The sequence below is a fragment of the Eptesicus fuscus genome, chromosome 6, assembly GCF_027574615.1.
Source record: "Eptesicus fuscus isolate TK198812 chromosome 6, DD_ASM_mEF_20220401, whole genome shotgun sequence".
NCBI lineage: Eukaryota > Metazoa > Chordata > Mammalia > Chiroptera > Vespertilionidae > Eptesicus > Eptesicus fuscus.
Window position 1 is genome coordinate 58,706,065 of NC_072478.1, and position 19,655 is coordinate 58,725,719.

Consider the following 19,655-nt stretch of genomic DNA (forward strand, 5'->3'; position numbering starts at 1 on the left):
AAAAATTTATAACTTTCTTCCCCCTTTAGGACAGATATTAATAATACAATTTTACATGACAAATTTAATTTACTCTTCTATTCTAAATAATGGTAAAATAATAAGATTTATTACTTATTGATTATTATATGCCAGACACTGTCCTAAATAGGTAGGTAAATACTACCTTTATCTCATTTTATAGGTGAGAAAAGGAGGCTTAATGTATCTTACCCATGATCATACAGCTGATTGCAAATAGCAAATCTGATTTAACTCTAGCCTTGCAGGATGATGTATAGGTGTCCAATTTAGCCTCTAAATATTTATTTTTGAATGAGAAGTAACTGTTAGATATTCTTTTATTGTGTTTCTAATACACATTGTATCTATAAATTGCGGTTTTATTTTTAATGCTATACATTTGCTTTTACCTTTACTTATAGGTGGGTTTTATCAAAAGCAAAGAAAGATGATACAGACATGGAGACTTCCATATATAATGGTAAAATGTTTATTTAAATATTCCTAGTATGACCCATAGTTCACTAACTTTTGAGATTATATTTATTTGAAATATGTACATGGGGCCTCAGTCTTCACAATAGAACACTCAGTATTTTGTCTCTTTTCCAGTATTTCTTGGAGTCCCTGGGTAATCCATACTTAAGCCACAAATATCAGATTTCCTTGCAGGACTATTTAGTGTTCACAGTAGTTAATGATAGCGTCTCTCACTCTTTTTTTAAATATGTTTTTATTTTATCAATTTCAGAGATGAAGGGAGAGGGAGAGAGATATAGAAACATCAGTGATGAGAGGGAATTACCAATTGGCTGCTTCTTGCACATCCCACATCGGGGATTGAGTCCGCAAACGGGGCATGTGCCCTGACCTGGACTGTGACCTCCTGGTTCATAGGTCGATGCTCAACCACTGAGCCACAAAGACCGGACAATGATAGCATCTCTTAAGTGCCACTTGAGTAAGTTTCATTTTCACATTTTTAAGAGTAGGCAAATGGGCATAAAACATTAAGTGCTGCGATATAGGGTTTACATTGGGAATAGATCTATTTAAATTTTTCAGATTGAGTTAATAAAAATACAATAGATGTTTCATAAATACCAATCCCTTTAAGTGACCAGCTTTCAGAATATCATATGAAACCATATAAATTCTTTTATGAAGTTTTATTTATATCAGATTTTATATTACCTGTTATTGTCTACATGGTACTAAATGGTACCATGTAGTACTAGTGCTAGGTGGTACCTTTTTCATAGCTGATAAGTGTCTGTGCGTAATTGCAAAGAAAAAGCAACATAGTTTTAAAAATCTTTTATTAAAAACTAGATCTGAGATCAACTGAAGGACTTGAATGCATGCATCCTACCTAATAATAGACAAATATGCAAATTGACCATACCTCCAACACACCCACAAGCCACGCCCACCACCCAATCAGAGCAAGTATGCAAATTAACCCAACCAAGATGGCTACAGCCACAGAGAGCAAGGTTTCCTAGGTAACAGAGGAAGCCAAGCTTTCCACCTGCCCTTGCCAGGCCTAAGCCTCCACTCAAGTTACAAAGTTTCAATTATAGAAGGTAAACAAATTCAAACAGAAATGGTGGCAGAATGGAGCTTGAGAGAGCAGGCCAGGGTTGTCCCCGGCAACAGGGGAAGCAAAGCTTTCCGCACACCCTGGCAGGGCCCAGGCCTCCGCTTAAGGCTACAAAGTTTCAATTATAACCCCAACAGAATGGCTACCGTCCACGGAGGGAGCCCTGGGCTTGGCTTCACTCCTGGCTACAAAGTTTCAATTGTAGAAGGAAAATAAATTCCAGATACCTCTAGTATAAGAATAACCAACGGATGCAAAACATTGGGGGGTGAGGGTATGTATGGGAGTGGGTTGGGGGGGGCAATGGTAAGATATGTACACATATAATACCTTAATAAAAGAAAAAAAACAGAAAAAAAACTATAAAACAAAACAAAACAAAACAAAAACTAGATCCCTAGCCTGGCCTGCGGGGATTGGGCTGAAACCAGCTCTCTGACATCCCCGAGGGGTCCTGGATTGCGAGAGAGAGGGTGGTTCTTGGGTGACACACCCCGGAATTGGGCTCCCTCCTCTCCGGTTCTGGGTGCATTACCCAAGAACCGAAGCTGCCAAGTCACTGCAGCTCAGGGGCTCCTGCATTGAGTGTCTGCCCCCTGGTGGTCAGTGTGTGTCATAGCTACCGGTCGGAGCTTCTGACCCCTGGTGGTCATAGCACGGTCTGCTCGTTGCTTAGGCTCTTATATATATATACTAGAGGCCCGGTGCATGAAATTCGTGCACGGGGGGAGGGGGTCCCCTCAGCCCAGCCTGCACCCTCTCCAATCTGGGACCTGTTGGTTTTGGACCGATCCCAGGGATCGGGCCTAAACCGGCAGTCAGACATCCTTCTCACAATCCAGGACCACTGGCTCCTAACTGCTCACCTGCCTGCCTGATTGCCCCTAAATGCCCCCCCTGCCAGCCTGATCACCCCCAACTGCCTCTGCCTGCCAGCCTGATCGCCCCTAACTGCCCCCCCCCGCCATCCAGGTTGCCCCCAACTGCCCCCCCCTGCTGGCCTGGTCACCCATCACTGCCCCCCCTGCCAGCCTGGTCACTCCCAACTGCCCTTCTGCTGCTGGCTTGGTCGCCCCAACTGCCCCCCCGCCCCCGCCGGCCTGGTCGCCCTTTGGTGCCCCCGCTGCCGGCCTGGTTGCCCCCAACTGCCCCCCCTGCTGGCCTGGTCACCCCCCAATTGCCCCCCCCCCCCCGCTGCCAGCCTGGTTGCCCCTCACTGCCATCCCCCTGCTGGCCTGGTCACCCCACGCAGCCTGCTGTTCAGTCGTTTGGTTGTCCCTCACTAACCCCCCTGCCAGCCTTGTCGCCCCATGCAGCCTGCTGTTCAGTTGTTACTGTGAGGGCATCCTGACCAATTTGCATATTACCCTTTTATTAGTATATATGTGTGTGTGTGTATATATATATGTACATATATGTACATATATATACACACACACACATATATATCCTTAAAATCCTAAAGATAAAGGTGTTTCTTCTTAAAAGAAGACCTTTGGTTTTGGACAAAACAGGTTAGAAGTGATAATACAAGTTATCAGTGTGAGAGAAGTAACATCATGTAAATTAATCTTTTTTAGAAAAATATAGTATAATCAAGTTAGAGGGGGAAAGGAAGAGAAACCTGAAAACTTTAAAAAATGCATTTTTAAAAGCCCAATAAAGTCTACAGAATGATAGACCAAAAACACCTTTCTCAGATTCATAAGCCTGGTTCAGGTAGTTGCTTTGTGGGTTTTTTCAGAAAGAAAAAAAGTAATATAGAAAGCATTAGTGATTAAAAAATGCTTGTTAATGTTTCACGTTGGCACAATGCTGGAAAATAGCCAATTTTTGTTAAATTGAGTTTTTTTGGAATAGGCAATCCTACAATTTTCAAAACTAGAACAAATTAATATAAGTTGGTTATTTTCCTTTCTAAAAAGAGGACAGGAGAACATTCCAATACACAACATTTGGGCTACAGGTATTGTATGCAGCCCATAATCTAATTTCAGGAGCTTACTGACCTTAAACCTAGGAAATTCCGGCCAGAGAGGGCCTAACGAGGCTTTGCAGTGGTACAGCTTGAGCTTATCCAGTGCCTATCCAGTGCCTATCCAGTGCTTGCTGCTCTTTTGTCCAAAAGGCCTGAGAGCTGATTGGCTTAGCCTGGGAAGGGTGAATACAATTTGTGTTCATTGTACATACGATTTCAAACTAATATTTAAATCCCCACAATAACTTCTGCAAAGTAAGAAAAGTAGCTATTGAATACCATGTGTTTCAAAATGAGGCGAACTGCACATTTTGTATTAAAGAATTTCTCTGTCTCGTCTGTAATTTTAAAATATCTCAGTTAAAAAAATACAATGTTGAGACAGCATACTTTGTAATTTCATTGATAAAAAATTTTTCCGAGAAATCCAAAAATGAAGCCAGCTTTTAAAGGGCTTTAATCAGATACTGAAGTGTTTGTTATTTATTAGTTTCCACAATTTTAGCTAAGAAAATGAAACCATTCTCTGGTAAGAGAAAAAGAAGTAGGCATACATACAGTTGCAGATATTATTTTCTGATATTAAAATTTGCTTTGTTTTTCCCAAATCAGCCTTCATAGAACAGTCCTAACGGTCATCACTGCTGATAAATAATTTTTAAGTCAGTGTTTTGGTTGTAGTTTAATTTGCTCTGCTTTATATTTTAGGAAGATGGGAAATAGAAGAACTGAAAGAAAACCGAGTGCCTGGTGACAGAGGTCTGGTGTTGAAATCCAGAGCAAAGCATCATGCAATATCTGCTACATTAGCAAAACCCTTCGTTTTTGCCGATAACCCTTTGATAGTTCAGTAAGTTTTATGTTTTTAAAGATTTTCTTAAATTTATATTAATTTTATATAATTTGATTTGTGAGTATAACTATAATGGTTATAATGTGGGATAAAAAAATCCAGATTTTCCTTTTCAGTTTTACTTACTTAAACACACAATGCATGTGTACACACAAACACCCTGGGGTTTTGAGTGAAAAGAAGGTTAATTTAAAAATAATAGACAGTGATTGAGGCTAGACATAATAGGATAATTAAGCTATATTTACATTTATAGAAATAATTTACAAATTGCTCTTTCTTGTTCTTAGCTTTTCATAGAGCTCTTTGTTCCTCAAGTCACATATAATAAAGCTGTATCTCTTTTTATGTTATTTTACCTAAAATAGTGAATGTGTATACTTAAGTCACATTGTGAACCATTTATTTTACTTTATAGACTTCAAAGACCTGAATTTCTTTGACAGCTACTGCCTAAAATAAAACTATGGAGAAAGCTTTGAGGAAAACAAACTGTCCTTTATTTAAAAAATGAAAAAGGACAAAAGCTAACTTTTTTTGCATTTTTTGACGTATTAACTGATGCCTACTTTAATAATATAGAAAAAAGAATATAGTTAAATGAAAATTACATTGCCCACATATTCAAATGTTATTTATCAATTAAAAATTTTAATATCAATTCAAGATCTTAAAGTTAACCATGGTACGAAAACTATAGGATTGAGTTCACATATAACATTAAAAATCTTACTAGCATAACACTTTTAAAAGTCATCTATTATTACAACTTCATGTAAATATTTTTATAATATTAATTATAATTTTATAAATTTTCATAATTTATGAAAGCAATGGTAGTTTTGACTCATAAAACCAATATAGGAAATTTAGAAAATTTTAGTCATGAGAAAATAAACTCCCTTGCACAATTGTACTTACATTGTTTCTTTTTTTTTTAAGAAGTCAAGTAAATTTAGTTTTTATTTCTCCTTGATTTTTATTTATCTTTGTTGTTGGAAGTATTACAGATGTGTCCCCCCTTTTTTCCCCTTTGACACCTTCCTCCCACTCCCGCCCCCTCCCCAGACCTCTACCTCACTATAGTCTAATGTCCATGGGTTAATCATGTATGCATGTAAGTTCTTTGGTTTATCTCTTCCCAAGCACCCCCCCACTGCCACCCCCACACACACTTTCCCTCTGAGAATCCTCAGTCTGCTGCAAGCTTCCATGTCTCTGGATCTATTTTGTTTGTCAGTTTATTTTGTTCATTAGATTCCACATATAAGTGAGATCATATGATATTTGTCTTTCTCTGACTGGCTTATTTCACTTAGTATAATACTCTCTAGGTCCATCCATGTTGTCTCAAAGGGTAAGAGGTCCTTCTTTTTTATAGCTGCATAGTATTCCATTGAATAAATGTATCACAGTTATTGTTTTTTATCCACTCATCTACTGATGGGCACTTGGGCTGTTTCCAGCATCAAAGTGAAAAGGGAACCCACTGTATGGAAGAATATATTTGCCAATGATACATCTTATAAGGGGTTAATTTCCAAAATATAGAAAGTATTCATATAACTCAATAAAAGGAAAACAAACAATCCAGTTTAAAAAATGGGCAGAGGACCTGAACAGACACTTCTCTAAAGAGGACACACAAATGGCCAAGAGACATATGAAAAAATGCTCAATGTCACTAATAATCAGATGCAAATTAAAATGATAATGAGGTACTACCCCCTAGCTGTCAGAATGGCTACTGTCAATAAATCAACAAACTGCTGGAAAGGATGTGGAGAAAAGGGTCCTAGTGCACTGCTGGTGGGAATGCAAACTGGTGCAGCCAGTACGGAAAACAGTGTGGCATTTCCTCAAAAAATTAAAAATGGAACTCCCATTTGATCCAGTGATCCCACTTCCAGGAATATATCCTAAGAAACCTGAAACACCAATCAGAAAGGATATATGCTGTGCTTATAGCAGTGTTATTTACAATAGCTAAGAGAAGCTAACGTTTTGAGCATTTATTAACCCATTGCTGTGACAGGGTAATCATCATGATAGTCCTTTGAGGTGCAGGTATGGGCAGGTGTCCATGTGATAGATGAGCAACTAGAGACTTAGAGCTTAAATAATTTACTTTTACCCTAAGAGTCACTAGAGTAAGTAGCAGAATCAAGAATAAATCTCAGGTCTTTTTCACTCCAAAGTATACACTTGTCACCATATTGTAGAGATCTTGAGAACCAAAGCAGAGTAAAAATAGGAGGGGAAATAACCTTGATCTGGCATCTCAGATAATCACTCAAAATGTTACTGTATTTCTTGTTCTTTTCAATACAAAATGTATACACTAACTGTGTTCAGACTATTAAAGTTTTGTATTCTATTTTTTTACTCTGTTATCACTAAAGTTTCTTTTAGAAAGATTTTAAACAATAGTCCATTAAAATTACCACTAGTTTCTGTTGTTTAGTTTTTCTCTTTCTTTTTTTATATATATCTTATATCTATATCTATAGATATATGCATTTTTTAAATTGATTTCAGAGAGGAAGGGAGAGGGAGAGAGAGAGATAGAAACATCAATGATGAGAGAGAATCATTGAACGGCTGCCTCCTGCACACCCCCTACTGGGGATGGAGCCCGCAACCTGGGCGTATGCCCTTGACTGAAATAAAACCTGGGACCCTTCAGTCCGCAGGCCGACGCTCTGTCCACTGAGCCAAACCGGCTAGGGTTAGTTTTTATCTTTTTTTTTTATTTATATTTTATTGATTTTTTACAGAGAGGAAGAGAGAGGGATAGAGAGCCAGAAACATCGATGAGAGAGAAACATCGATCAGTTGCCTCTTGCACACCCCCTACTGGGGATGTGCCCGCAACCAAGGTACATGCCTTGACCGGAATCGAACCTGGGACCCTTGAGTCCGCAGGCCGACGCTCTATCCACTGAGCCAAACCGGTTTCGGCTCTTTCTTTTTCTTAAATTCATTAAACCAATCATAACTTTTTGGTTTTCACTGATAGACATTTCCTCATTGATTTATATAATTTGTAATTAATCACTTTACCCAAATTCTCTTCTAAATACTGTTTAATAAGTCTGTGTCTCATTGCCTAACTAGTTCCTTAAGGTGTTTGTTTGTGTGTGTGTGTGTGTGTATGTGTGTGTGTGTGTGTGTGTGTGTGTGTGTGTGTGTGTGTGTTGGGGGTTGGTTGCTGAGAAGTACTCAGTGTTGTAAATCCATGAAAAGACACGCATGTCAGTTCTCTCCTTCAGTTGTTATATTTCCCATCTCTCCTGGCTGTTAAAATCTGAAATACTCCAAGTTATTGATTGAGATTATGAAATCTCTTTGCTGGAAGGCATTTAATGGGATATACGATTCTTTGACATGGTTAGGTATAATTGAACTAAAACACAAATTAGTAGTGCACTAGATATCTATGATCATTAGCAATTTTTTAGAGTTCTGTTGCTGTGGCTGTGGTCCTCATAGTCTTTGTTTTTTAGTCTATTAAGAAATATGTGTAGTGTATACCTTATCTGAATTTGAAATTTCCTATTATTGTTTTAGTCAAAGTATTTTATTCTTAATTCTGCAGTTTTGATGGAAAAATTATTTCAAAAGTTAGTTGGCTTTTTAATACTTGATAATCATTCTACTTTTAACATTTTAAGGATGTGCATAGAAAAAGCATTTCCTCTAGGCTATGGATGTGCTTATTATGGGCTTTCTGGCAATATAAAATATTTATGTTTAAATGAATGGAGAGTGATGTGTAGTAGATTTTTAAAGAGCAATTAATAATTTTTACTTATCAGCAGTGTGATTTTTCCCCCTTTATTTAGATATGAAGTAAATTTTCAAGATGGTATTGATTGTGGAGGTGCATACATTAAACTCCTAGCAGACACTGATGATTTGAATCTGGTATGATATTTTAATGTTAATAAGTATTAAAGTTAATAAGTACTTTAAGGAATAATTGATAAAATTAAACATTTTTAATTTTCAACTGAAATTGAAAACAACTTTGAAAATCTTTATAACATGAGTTTTCATGGCTTTTCCAGTGTGCCTTCAAGTTTGATGTACAGCCGTATTACTTGATGGCATGGATTTTTGTAATTTTTAGCAACATAAAAAAGTTTGCCATGTCTATAAATAAGAAACAACATGGTGCTTATAAATGTCAATGAAAGATCAACTTGGAGTTATTTTCTTTACCAAATAAGAATCATAAATTTGTTCAGAGAAATAAGATAACAGAGCAAAGTAGTGAAACAGAATGATCAAAGAACTAAATAAAAAAGGTGGGCTAGTTCAGAAATTGGCAGCCCACAAAAAATAACTAAAAACGTTTCATAAAGAAGCAGCTTGTATTAAGCCCATTTGAAGGCTGGAGATGTTGAATTCTTACAGCGTTCTCCTACAGGAGGCTGTGTCAGGGTTCCTGCATACAGCAGGAATAAGATGTAGGAAGTAGTGAGATACCTGTCAGAACACATGGCTCTGTACAGGCTGTGGAACATGGAGTAAAGGAGTCAGGCACCACTATTTGGACCTGGTAAAGGGGAGGTTATATAGTAAATGTGCAAGCTCTTGTTTTAGGTATTACCAGGTGACAATCACCTGAGGGTATAACGACAATAATAAAACCTAGTGCCAAGTATTTCTTTAAGCACTTTACCTGATTAATTCAGTTGATTCTCAGAGAAACCTTTTAACATAGGTACTATTATTATCTCCATACTTCAGAGGTGATTAAACAAATCTACAGAGAGGTTAAGGAATTTGCCAGGGCCACATGCAGCTAATATAAGTGGCAGCGGTAGGACTTGAACCCCAGCAGCTTACTCTAGATCCCATGCTCTTAACCAGTAGGCCATGTCAAATGAGAAATTACTAGTAGTAAAACAGTAGAAAAAACAGTCTCTGTGTCTGTTTTTGTTTCTGAATTTCTCTTCACTCTGCTCAGGAGGGTCATTTTCTAGTGTATTCCTGAATAATAGTGATGGATAATTGTTGTCTTAAGATCATAAGTATGCTTTTCTCTATACTTAATTTTCTTAATAAGATATTAGTAATGCAAATTTGCATAAAGTAACTAAGCTTATTATGATGTTGCTAGGGTGGTTTCAGCTTCCCTCCTACATCTTTATGAAGGAAGAAGTGTGTGCTTTAAAAAAACCTATTTTGAATAATATTTGTCATTTTCACACATCCTTTTTTTGTCATGTGTGCCAAATAATTCTTTGGTGAATTAGCATTTAATACATTTTTGTAAAGTCGGCCCATTTGGATAGACTAGAGAAATTCATTAAATACTCTAATTCTGGATTAATCCCATCACTCATCTCTCTTTGAAGGAAAACTTTCATGATAAAACATCCTATACCATTATGTTTGGACCAGATAAATGTGGAGAAGATTATAAGCTTCATTTTATCTTCAGACATAAACACCCAAAAACTGGAGTTTTTGAAGAGAAACATGCCAAACCTCCAGAAGTAGACCTGAAAACGTTCTTTACAGACAGGAAGACTCATCTATATACCCTTGGTATATCCTTTTCATTCATTCATTCACTCAAAAATATTTGCTGACTGCTGATATTTTCATGGCAAGTGCTTTGGGAGAAATAAACATGGATCCTATCTTTTCAGGAAAATAAAACAGGCATAATTCTAATATAGGTGGAAAGTAAAATACCATTTGTGAGGTACAGATGAGGTAGTCAAGAGTTCAAAGTCAATATCACTTCCAGCTTGGTGACTCTGAGAAAACCTAGTAAAGCAGATTGTTTCTGAACTAGTCTTGAAATGTAGATAGAATATGGAAGGTAGGAGGTGAAGAGGATATTTTAGGCACTATGACATTAGTAGTGCTGTAAGAATAGAAAACTGATCAAAGAGGAAGAAGTCCGTAAGGCCATGCTGAAAAGCTTACTTTATTCTACAGGCAGTTGTGATGACTGATAGGTCCTACCTCAGGGTGGTTGTGTCCATATCTAAACTTGGAAAGGGAAAGCATTGAGCAACCATGTGTTAACATGCTTAGCTTTCCTTTATGAAAATAGGAGTTTGCATAGATGTTCAGGGGCAGAACTTTATAGGGATCATTCCTCCTCTTCCCAAGTACATATGGTTGTAGAGCTATGGTCTGCCCTGGATTCTGTAAAATGACAGCATGAGATCCAACAGGACAACTCCATCCAAGACTGAGGCATTTCAGCTTTCTTCCCAGAGACTGCAGTTGTAGAAATAGTCACCTGGTCTGCACAGGCAATGACCAGTTTCATTTTTAATGGAAACATTGACATCAAAGACTGTATATGAAATTGGAAAATAGTACTGGATGTTTTGGGAACATATATTGTAGAAATCATGTGAAATTATAACTAAGAACAAATTAATTTAATCAGACTTTACTGTACAAACCTGGTCAGAAACAATTTGGTAGTATACAGTATATTAAAGACCATAAGAGGTTTATGTCTTTTGAAACCACAGTTCCACTTTCAAGAATTTATTCAAATGACCACTGTGTGAAAATATACTATAAATTTGAATCAACCCGTGTTACAGAAGGGGTTTTCTATACAATGCAAAATGATAACTATGAAATGTTTAGCAACAGGAAAGCAATGCTTATAATATTAAAATGGGGAAAGAAAAGATTCAAATTGGAGGCACATCATAGTGGCCACTAGGCAAAATATGCAAGCACATAGAAAAAGACTAGAAAAAAAAAAGAACTAAAATTGTCATTAATCATCTCATATATACCTTGCTCTATGCTAGGCAGTTTGTTTAGAATCATCATGTGAGGGGAGCAGTTTCTCTCTATTTTGCCTTAATTTAGCTTAAGTAACTTGCTCTAAGAAGCGATAGTAACTGATAGAACTGGAATTGAAATTCAGGTCTGACTCTTAAGCATTTGCTTTTCTATATATAAGATTTTACTATATATAAAATCTTTGTTGTGCTAAGATTCAGTGACTTCTATTTTTTTTTAAAAGCCCCTCTGTAATACTGTGGTATTTTATAACATTGTTCTGTAATTGTTCTAAGAATTGTACCTTCTGTAAACATGGAAGGGGGTCACTAGGTAAAATTTATCTTTGGAAAGAATGATAGATGAAAATAGCTGCCTAACATTTGTTTTCAATAAGCTAAGGAAGTACAAGCTGCCAACAAATGTCAGGATCGTGCCGACTCACCTAGTTAAATGGGCTACGGCTTCCTGAAGAAACGGCTCTGAAATACAGCCAGTCTCCAGAGGGTTCAGTCACAACAATGCCAAATTATATCAAACTCAAGTACTGCAATTCAGACACAAACTCAAATAATGCAAACACACACTCAATATTTTATCTTCTTTTCTCCACTATTTCCTCTTCTACTAGCAGCTGAGATTACTACAACAAAGGAAAAAAGTCAAGCTAAGAGGAAGACCTTAAATGCAAAACAGTACTAGCTAGATCCTTCCTAATTCAGAAAAAGGTGTTTCTCAAGAAAAATCTTGTAAAGAATGTTTTCTGAATAAATTTCACAATTGAAATTGATTTTTTTAAATTAGAGTTTAAAAAGTACACAGCAAATAAGTGTTATGTAAAAAAAAAAAATCTTTGGATAAAAAAATCCATTGAGAAGTAATGGTGCATTTTATTAAATTATGTTGTTACTTAAAATTTTATCTTTGATTTTAGAAATCACTAAATCTAGTGATTTCAGCATATTTTAACTTACTACATTGGGAACTCCTCTATTTCTGGTTGAGAGAAAATTTTACCCATGAAGTTTAGGGTAGTTTTATTATTTAAAAGATTATTTTTAAAATGTCTATCATTATGATAACTATATTTAAATTGGTCTTTAGTGATGAATCCAGATAACACATTTGAAGTGTTAATTGATCAAATAGTTGTAAACAAAGGCAGCCTACTAGAGGATGTGGTTCCTTCTATTAATCCTCCCAAAGAAATTGAAGATGCCAGTGATAAAAAACCTGACGACTGGGATGAAAGAGCAAAAATTCCCGATCCTTCTGCCATCAAACCAGACGACTGGTAAGCCAAGTTTTCGGTAGTAAAGCTTTATTTGGTATAATTAAATAATGGCACAAAACCTCTAAGTGAAGTTTACTACTAATGAAATGTATTCTTTTAAACATCAGAACTACTTACTTTGATTATTTGGGATGAAGTACTTTTCTAAAATGGATTTGGCACGTCCCTGCTTTTTAATTATTTAATTTTCATTTTAATTTAATTAACATTTTAACTTGGTTGCTTTTTTTTCCCCAATGTATTTTTATTTTTATGTTCCCAGTGCTATGGAGAGAAAGTTCCATGACTCTAACACATTAGCACTTTATTTTAATTTCTAGTTTAATCTTTATCATGTGTATGCATATTTTACAGAGTTGTAGTCTTTTCCATTACTTAGACTTAAAATAGGCATGTCTTCAACATCTTAGAAAACTATATAGAAGTCAGTCATGCCAGTTTGCTTAACCATAATTTTTTGCTAGCTGAGTATTTGTGTCATTTTCATTCTACAGGATTACACATATTTTCCCTAAAAGAAATGTATTCCATTCCTGAGTTCCCATAGTTGAGTCCAGATGATGAGAAATACCTGTATGTCTCTCTATTTCCTCTCTTCCCAAGAACCTTATTATTTTTTTCTGCTGAGTGGGTAACAATTCTGGTTTCGCTAAGTAGATGATCTGTCTGTATTTAACCCACTATATTAGTTATCTATTGCTATGTAACAAATTATCTAAAAACTTAGCAGCTGAAGACAAGAGACATAGCACACCCAGTTCCTGAGTTGGGGATCTGGAAGTGGCTACCTGTGTGGTGTGAATACTAAGTATGAGTTTATAAAGTTCTGTTCTTATTTTACTAAGAGGTTTTTTTTTTCATGATTAAGTGTTGGATTTTATAAAATGCTTTTGTGCATCTACTGAAATTATCATATAGATTTCCTCCTTTATTTTCTTAGTATGGTAAATTATATTGATTGATTTTCTAATGTTGGACTAATCTTACAACACACTTGGTCAGCAAGTATTGTTCTTTTTTTTTTGTGCTAGATTCTAATTGCATTTTCTCTGTCAGCTGTATTATAGTATAATTTCCTACAGTTAAATTTATATATATATTTCTCTTAGTTGTGATGAACATATACAATGATGTAACTACCACCACAGTCATGACAGAATATATTTACATCATCCAAAAAGGTCTATATCCTTTTGTAATCAATTTCTCCCTCCCACCCTTAACCCCAGAGGACAACCACTGATTTGATTTCTGTCCTTATAGTTTTGTCTTTTTTAGACTATCATATAAAATGAAATCATACAGTGGATAGCTTTTGTTTCTGGCTTCTTTCACTTAGAGTAAGCTTTTTGAGATTATTGTAATTATTGATGTGGTTGGATGTATGTAGACTTATCAACTCACTATTGTTTTCTGTTTGTCCCATATATTCTGTGGTTCTTTATAAAAAGATTTTCTGACTTCTTTTGTATTAAGCTATTTTATTTTATTTATTTTTTTAAAAGATATTTTATTGATTTTTTACAGAGAGGAAGGGAGAGGGATAGAGAGTTAGAAACATCCGTGAGAGAGAAACATTGATCAGCTGCCTCCTGCACACCTCCTACTGGGGATGTGCCCGCAACCAAGATACATGCCCTTGACCGGAATTGAACCTGGGACCTTTCAGTCCTCAGGCCGACGCTCTATCCACTGAGCCAAACTGGTTAGGGCCAAATTAAGCTATTTTATTTTATTATTCTACTTTTTTCTTTTCTGTTAGCTTATTAGTTTCATTTTGGTTTATTTTACTGGTTGCTCTAGGGTTTACAATATGTATCTTTAACTTATTTCAGTCTACTTTCAAGTAGTATTAAACCACTTTATGTCTAAGTGAACATTTCCTCCCTTCCATCCTTTGTGCTTTCATCATACATTTACTTCCATGTATGTGTGAAGGCCACACATATTTATTCTTTAGTCAGTGTCTTTTAATCAGACAATTAAGGGGGAAAGTCCTTTTAATTTACCCACATATTGACCATTTCTAGTAACTCATTCTTTTTTTTTTTTTTTAAATCTTCACCCAAGGATATTCTTACTGGTTTTAGAGAGAGGGAAAAGGGGGAGAGAAAGAGAGAGGGAGAGAGAGAGAAATATTGACATGAGAATGATTGATTGCCTCCCTTACATGCCCCGACCAGGGATTGAACCAGCAACCTATGTATGTAACCTGATTGGGAATTGAACCCACAACCTTTTGGTGTATGGGACAACGCTTCAACCAACTGAGACATACCAGCCAGGGCTCTTGTACTCTTATTCTTTAGTGTAGATACAAGTTTCCATCTGTTACTGTTTTCCTTTTGCCTGATAAACTTCTCTTAACACATTGTAGTGTGTGTCTGCTATCATTGAATTCTCTCAACTTTGATTTCTCTTAAAACTTCTTTATTTCGCCTTCCCTTTTGAAGGATATTTTCACTATTGGATTAAGGTTGATAGTTATTTTGCAACAGTCATGTCTTTTCTTGGAGCTTGCATTGCTTCTGATGAGAAGTCAGTTGTTCCCATCTTAGTTCTTCTTTACCTAATATGTCATTTTTTTTTCCTTTTGGGTTTTAAGATTTATTTTATTATTACCAGGTTTAAACAGTTTGATTTTCTTGTCCCTTGATGTATATTTTTTGTGTGTGTTTTTCTTGTTTTGGGTTTTTTGAGTTTTTTGGAATGTGGGTTTATAGTTTGAATCAAATTCAGGTAATATTTGGCCATTATTTCTTTAAATATTTATATGTACCTCCTCATCTCTTTTTGGAGAGCACCACTTAATATATATTAGATAGATTGCTTTATATTACCCCACAGGTCACTGAGGATCTGTTTTGTTTTTTTAACCAATTTTTCTCTTTATGCTTCATTTTGGAAAGTGTCTATTTAAGTTTCTTTAAGTTCTTGATTGTCTGTGAACATTGAGGGGACTACCTTTTCAGAACATAGTGTTGCTCCTGGAACCAAAAGTGTTAACTGGTTAGCTCTCTTGTAGATAAAGAGGGATACTGATTAGTAATGAAAATGTCTTTGCTTTCAGGCAAATAGTATAATAAGGAAGTAACTTGTTCAAGGAGGGAAGAATACTACAGTTCTTTAAACAATAAAAAATCACTTAGTAGTATATCACTTTATGAATTTATACTATCAGAAAAGGTAGGACTTCATCCTCCTTGTAGGTTTTCTAACATTGCTTCATATTTGTTTTCCCATAAAGTGTAATGCTGACACTGGGAAATAAGTTTGCCCTTAACTGAGAGAAACTGCATATAGAAATCTCATTCTGATTGGTGATATGTATTAGAAGTTGTCATATATATAAGTGTACAAGAAACGCTCCTTTAAATATTAAACTGTGGTTATTCTGAGCCCTCAGAGACTCAGGATAACACTGGTATCAGGCAAGTACTAGTCTTTACACAGAGAGTTGATTGTTTCAGTTTATTTGCTTATTTTGTCTTGTTTGGAAAATCATAACATAGTCTCGTTTGAAATTTCTACTTTTCTATAAAAATTATATTAATAGTTCTATTCAGTACATATTAAAATTGTGGTTATATATTTTAGAATTTATGAAGTTCTATTTTTAAATTAAAATATAAAATTAAAATTACTAAAATTAAATATTTAAAAATATTAGTGTAGGAAAGACCTTTCTAGATATGATATAAAATTGAAAAATTATAAAAGAAAATATTAACAAATTTTAACTACATTAAAATAAATGATTTGTACATGGCAAAAAAATCACCATAAACTATAATAAAAAACATATGAGAAACTGGAAAAATATTTTTAATTCATATAGCTGACTATACTAGTAGAGGGCTAGTTTTTTTTTTTTTTTTTTACTAATTTCTAACAAATTCCAGGATATTCATTACAGCATTATTTGTAATAGTACATTTTGGGGAACACTAAATGCCCCTCAGTTGTAGATAGGTTAAATAAATAATGCTATATCCTCCAAAGAGAACACCGTGGAACTGTTAGGAAGAATGAAGCAGATGTTTGTGTATATAAAATAGGGCTCCTCGGGAAGTCTTCACATGTCAACATCCAATATGTATTTGTTGATGAATGACTGAGTTTTAAATGACAAAAGCAACTTTTAACAGGCTTTATTTAGAATGCTCTTTGTATAAAAAAGAATATATGCATATGTGCATGTATGCATAGAGTGCAACAGGGGCAATGTACAAAAAACTGGCAAGAAGATTTAGGTGGATGAGAAATGGGGACATAGTAGGCACAAAGACAGAAGGGCAGGAAATACTTTTAGTACCTTCTGAATTTTGTGCCGTGCATTTGTAACCTTTGCATAATTAATAACTAACATAAACTACTGGACTTACAGGGATGAAAGTGAACCTGCCCAGATAGAAGATTTAAGTGCTGTTAAACCCGATGGCTGGCTTGACGATGAACCGAAATTTATTCCAGATCCCAATGCTGAGAAGCCTGATGACTGGTAAGCATCTTTCATCTCCAGAGGTCCATCCATTGCATGTTTCTTAGTTGCTCTTTTGTTGCTAGTGTATATGACTGACAGTAGAGAATTGAGGTTATTATATTTGCTTTGTTCTAATGTCCTAAGGAATGAAGACATGGATGGAGAATGGGAGGCACCTCATATTTCTAATCCAGCCTGTCAGATTGGGTGTGGTGAGTGGAAGCCTCCCATGATAGATAACCCAAAATACAAGGGAGTATGGAGACCTCCAATGATAGATAATCCTAATTACCAGGTAAAGACCACTTGTTCCAATCCCATTGTAGAGTCTAAATGTTATGCTAGTTCTATTATACTAGTACCCTGGTGTACAGATTCATGCACATTGAAAGCAAATTATTTAGAAGGTGGCCAGCGGGGCGAGACTGGGTGAGATGAGGCGGCGCTGTGGCTCTAAGGGTGTCTGCGAAGTGAGCAGGGTCCCTCCAGCAGGGTCCTTCAGCCTGGCCTTCAGGGATCGGGCCAAAACTGGCTCTCCAACATCCCCAGAGGAGTCCTGGATTGTGAGAGGGTGATTTTTGGGTAACGCACCCTGGAATCAGGCTCCCTCCTCTCTGATTTGGGGTGCGTCACCCAAGAACCACTGCTGCCAAGTCACCGCAGCTTGGCAGCTCCTGTATTGAGCGTCTGCCCCCTGGTGGTCAGTGCGTGTCATAGCTACTGGTCAGATGGTTGGATGGTCACTTAGCCTTTTATATATATAGATATCTAGTTATTGATAATGTTACATTAATGATAGAAAATTGATTTGTAATAGTGTGCCTTTGGCTATTTTTAAGAATTCAAAGAAGATAGACTCTAATCTATAATAATAAAAGTGTAATATGCTAATTAGACCAGACGTCCTTTCAGATGAAGCTGGGGCTGCAAGGGACAGGTCCTGGGTGCCTGCCGGTGGCCAGAGGGAAGCCTTCTGGCAGTCCTGGGCGCCTTCTGGCAGTCTGAGGAAAACCTGGGCCCTAGGTGCCAGAGGGAAGCCAGTGCCGGCAGCTAGGGGAAGGAAGGCCTACTCTTACATGAATTTTGTGAATTGGGCCTCTAGTTTATATTTTAAAAGTAAAGCATTCTTTAATTTTCTGGAGAAACAAAGAACTGGAGATCAGTCACTTCATATTGTATTTTCCTAATAATCATTGTAGAATTAAGTTCTATTTTAGAATGAAATATAAGAAATGACTTCTGATCAAAAGGACTGCCTGTACTTAACTAATGTGCTGCTCACTTTCTGGTGTTATTAAAATTTGGATTTTTTTCCTAAAATTAGTCAGATACCTTTTGAGTGTACCTACTTTTTTTTGTAGTAGAAGTCCATTATGTTATCCATTTAATCTTATATTTTTATCTATTTATTCATTGACATTTTCTAACATGTATTTTACATATGCAGTTACATTATTCTAAATGCTCACTTTAATTTTTATTCATAGCATTTATCACCAAATATTTATTTTGGAAACTTTTTTTCTATAATGTCTGTCTCCCTCATCAGACTTGACCCTCCATAATACAAGAACTATGTCCATCACTGTACCCCTAGCTCTGGCATAGTGCCTGGCACGGAATAGATACACATGATGCCAGAGTGAGTCAGTGAGTGATCATACTGTCAAACTGATTTAATTGGATTGCGTTTAATCATTTCAGACCTAATGGAACTTTTTTGTTGGATAATTGTTCTGAGTTTCAACCATGATTAATGCCTGTCATGGGTATATATTAAAAGGAGTGGCTCCATTTTTGCCAAACAGTGATCTCTATGATTTGGGCAATTTTAATAACTACTTGCCTTAAATACTTTACTAAATATAAAAAACTTGTCTACCTGGCCAGGTAGCTCAGTTGGTTGGAGTGTCATCCCGTACACTGAAAGGTTCAATTCCAGGTCAGGGCCCATGCCTGGGGCACGTATGGGAGGCAACCAATTGATGTCTCTCCCTCTCTCTCAAAATCATTGAAAAACATGTCCTCAGGTGAGGATTGAAAAAAAAAACTTGTCTAAAATAGTACCATTTACTTGTGAAATTTAATTGCTCAAGTTTCTTTGTGTGTTGGATTTTCACTCTGCCTTTTTTCTGTAGAGTTTAAAGTCAGTATTATTTATAGGAACATTATGTACAGAATAAGCACAAGATTTCATTTTCATTGAATTATTAATGAATTAATATCAAAGTTTTCGTTTTCTCTAGTTAGTATAGATGATTTCACTCAACAACTACTTCTTAAGTAGCATTTATAATGAAATTATTTTATTTGAAAATGTCTTCCAATTATTTTTCTTCCAGGGAATTTGGAGTCCTCGAAAAATTCCTAATCCGGATTATTTTGAGGATGATCATCCATTTCTTCTGACTTCTTTCTCTGCTCTTGGTTTAGAGCTTTGGTCTATGACCTCTGATATCTACTTTGATAATTTTATTATCTGTTCGGAAAAGGAAGTAGCAGATCGCTGGGCTGCAGATGGTTGGGGAGTGAAAAGAATGATAGCAAATGCTAACGAGGTACGGTACTGACCATATAGTAATAATGGGATTTATAGTTATTCAAATGGAAAATAATACAATCAATAAATAAGAATTTAAGAATAAACTGTTTTGTATACTCACAACT

General features: G+C 35.9%; 1 protein-coding gene across 1 annotated transcript in view; it reads left to right on the plus strand.

The window, feature by feature from the left end:
* CLGN (calmegin) overlaps nucleotides 1–19,655 on the plus strand; it is a 41,882-nt gene that overhangs the window by 17,586 nt on the left and 4,641 nt on the right. Inside the window, exons 4-11 of the mRNA XM_054717714.1 lie at nucleotides 426–484; nucleotides 4,293–4,434; nucleotides 8,283–8,364; nucleotides 9,804–9,996; nucleotides 12,316–12,505; nucleotides 16,893–17,006; nucleotides 17,133–17,283; nucleotides 19,331–19,546. Coding sequence (XP_054573689.1) covers nucleotides 426–484; nucleotides 4,293–4,434; nucleotides 8,283–8,364; nucleotides 9,804–9,996; nucleotides 12,316–12,505; nucleotides 16,893–17,006; nucleotides 17,133–17,283; nucleotides 19,331–19,546 — 1,147 coding nt within the window. The remainder of the gene's footprint in view (nucleotides 1–425; nucleotides 485–4,292; nucleotides 4,435–8,282; nucleotides 8,365–9,803; nucleotides 9,997–12,315; nucleotides 12,506–16,892; nucleotides 17,007–17,132; nucleotides 17,284–19,330; nucleotides 19,547–19,655) is intronic.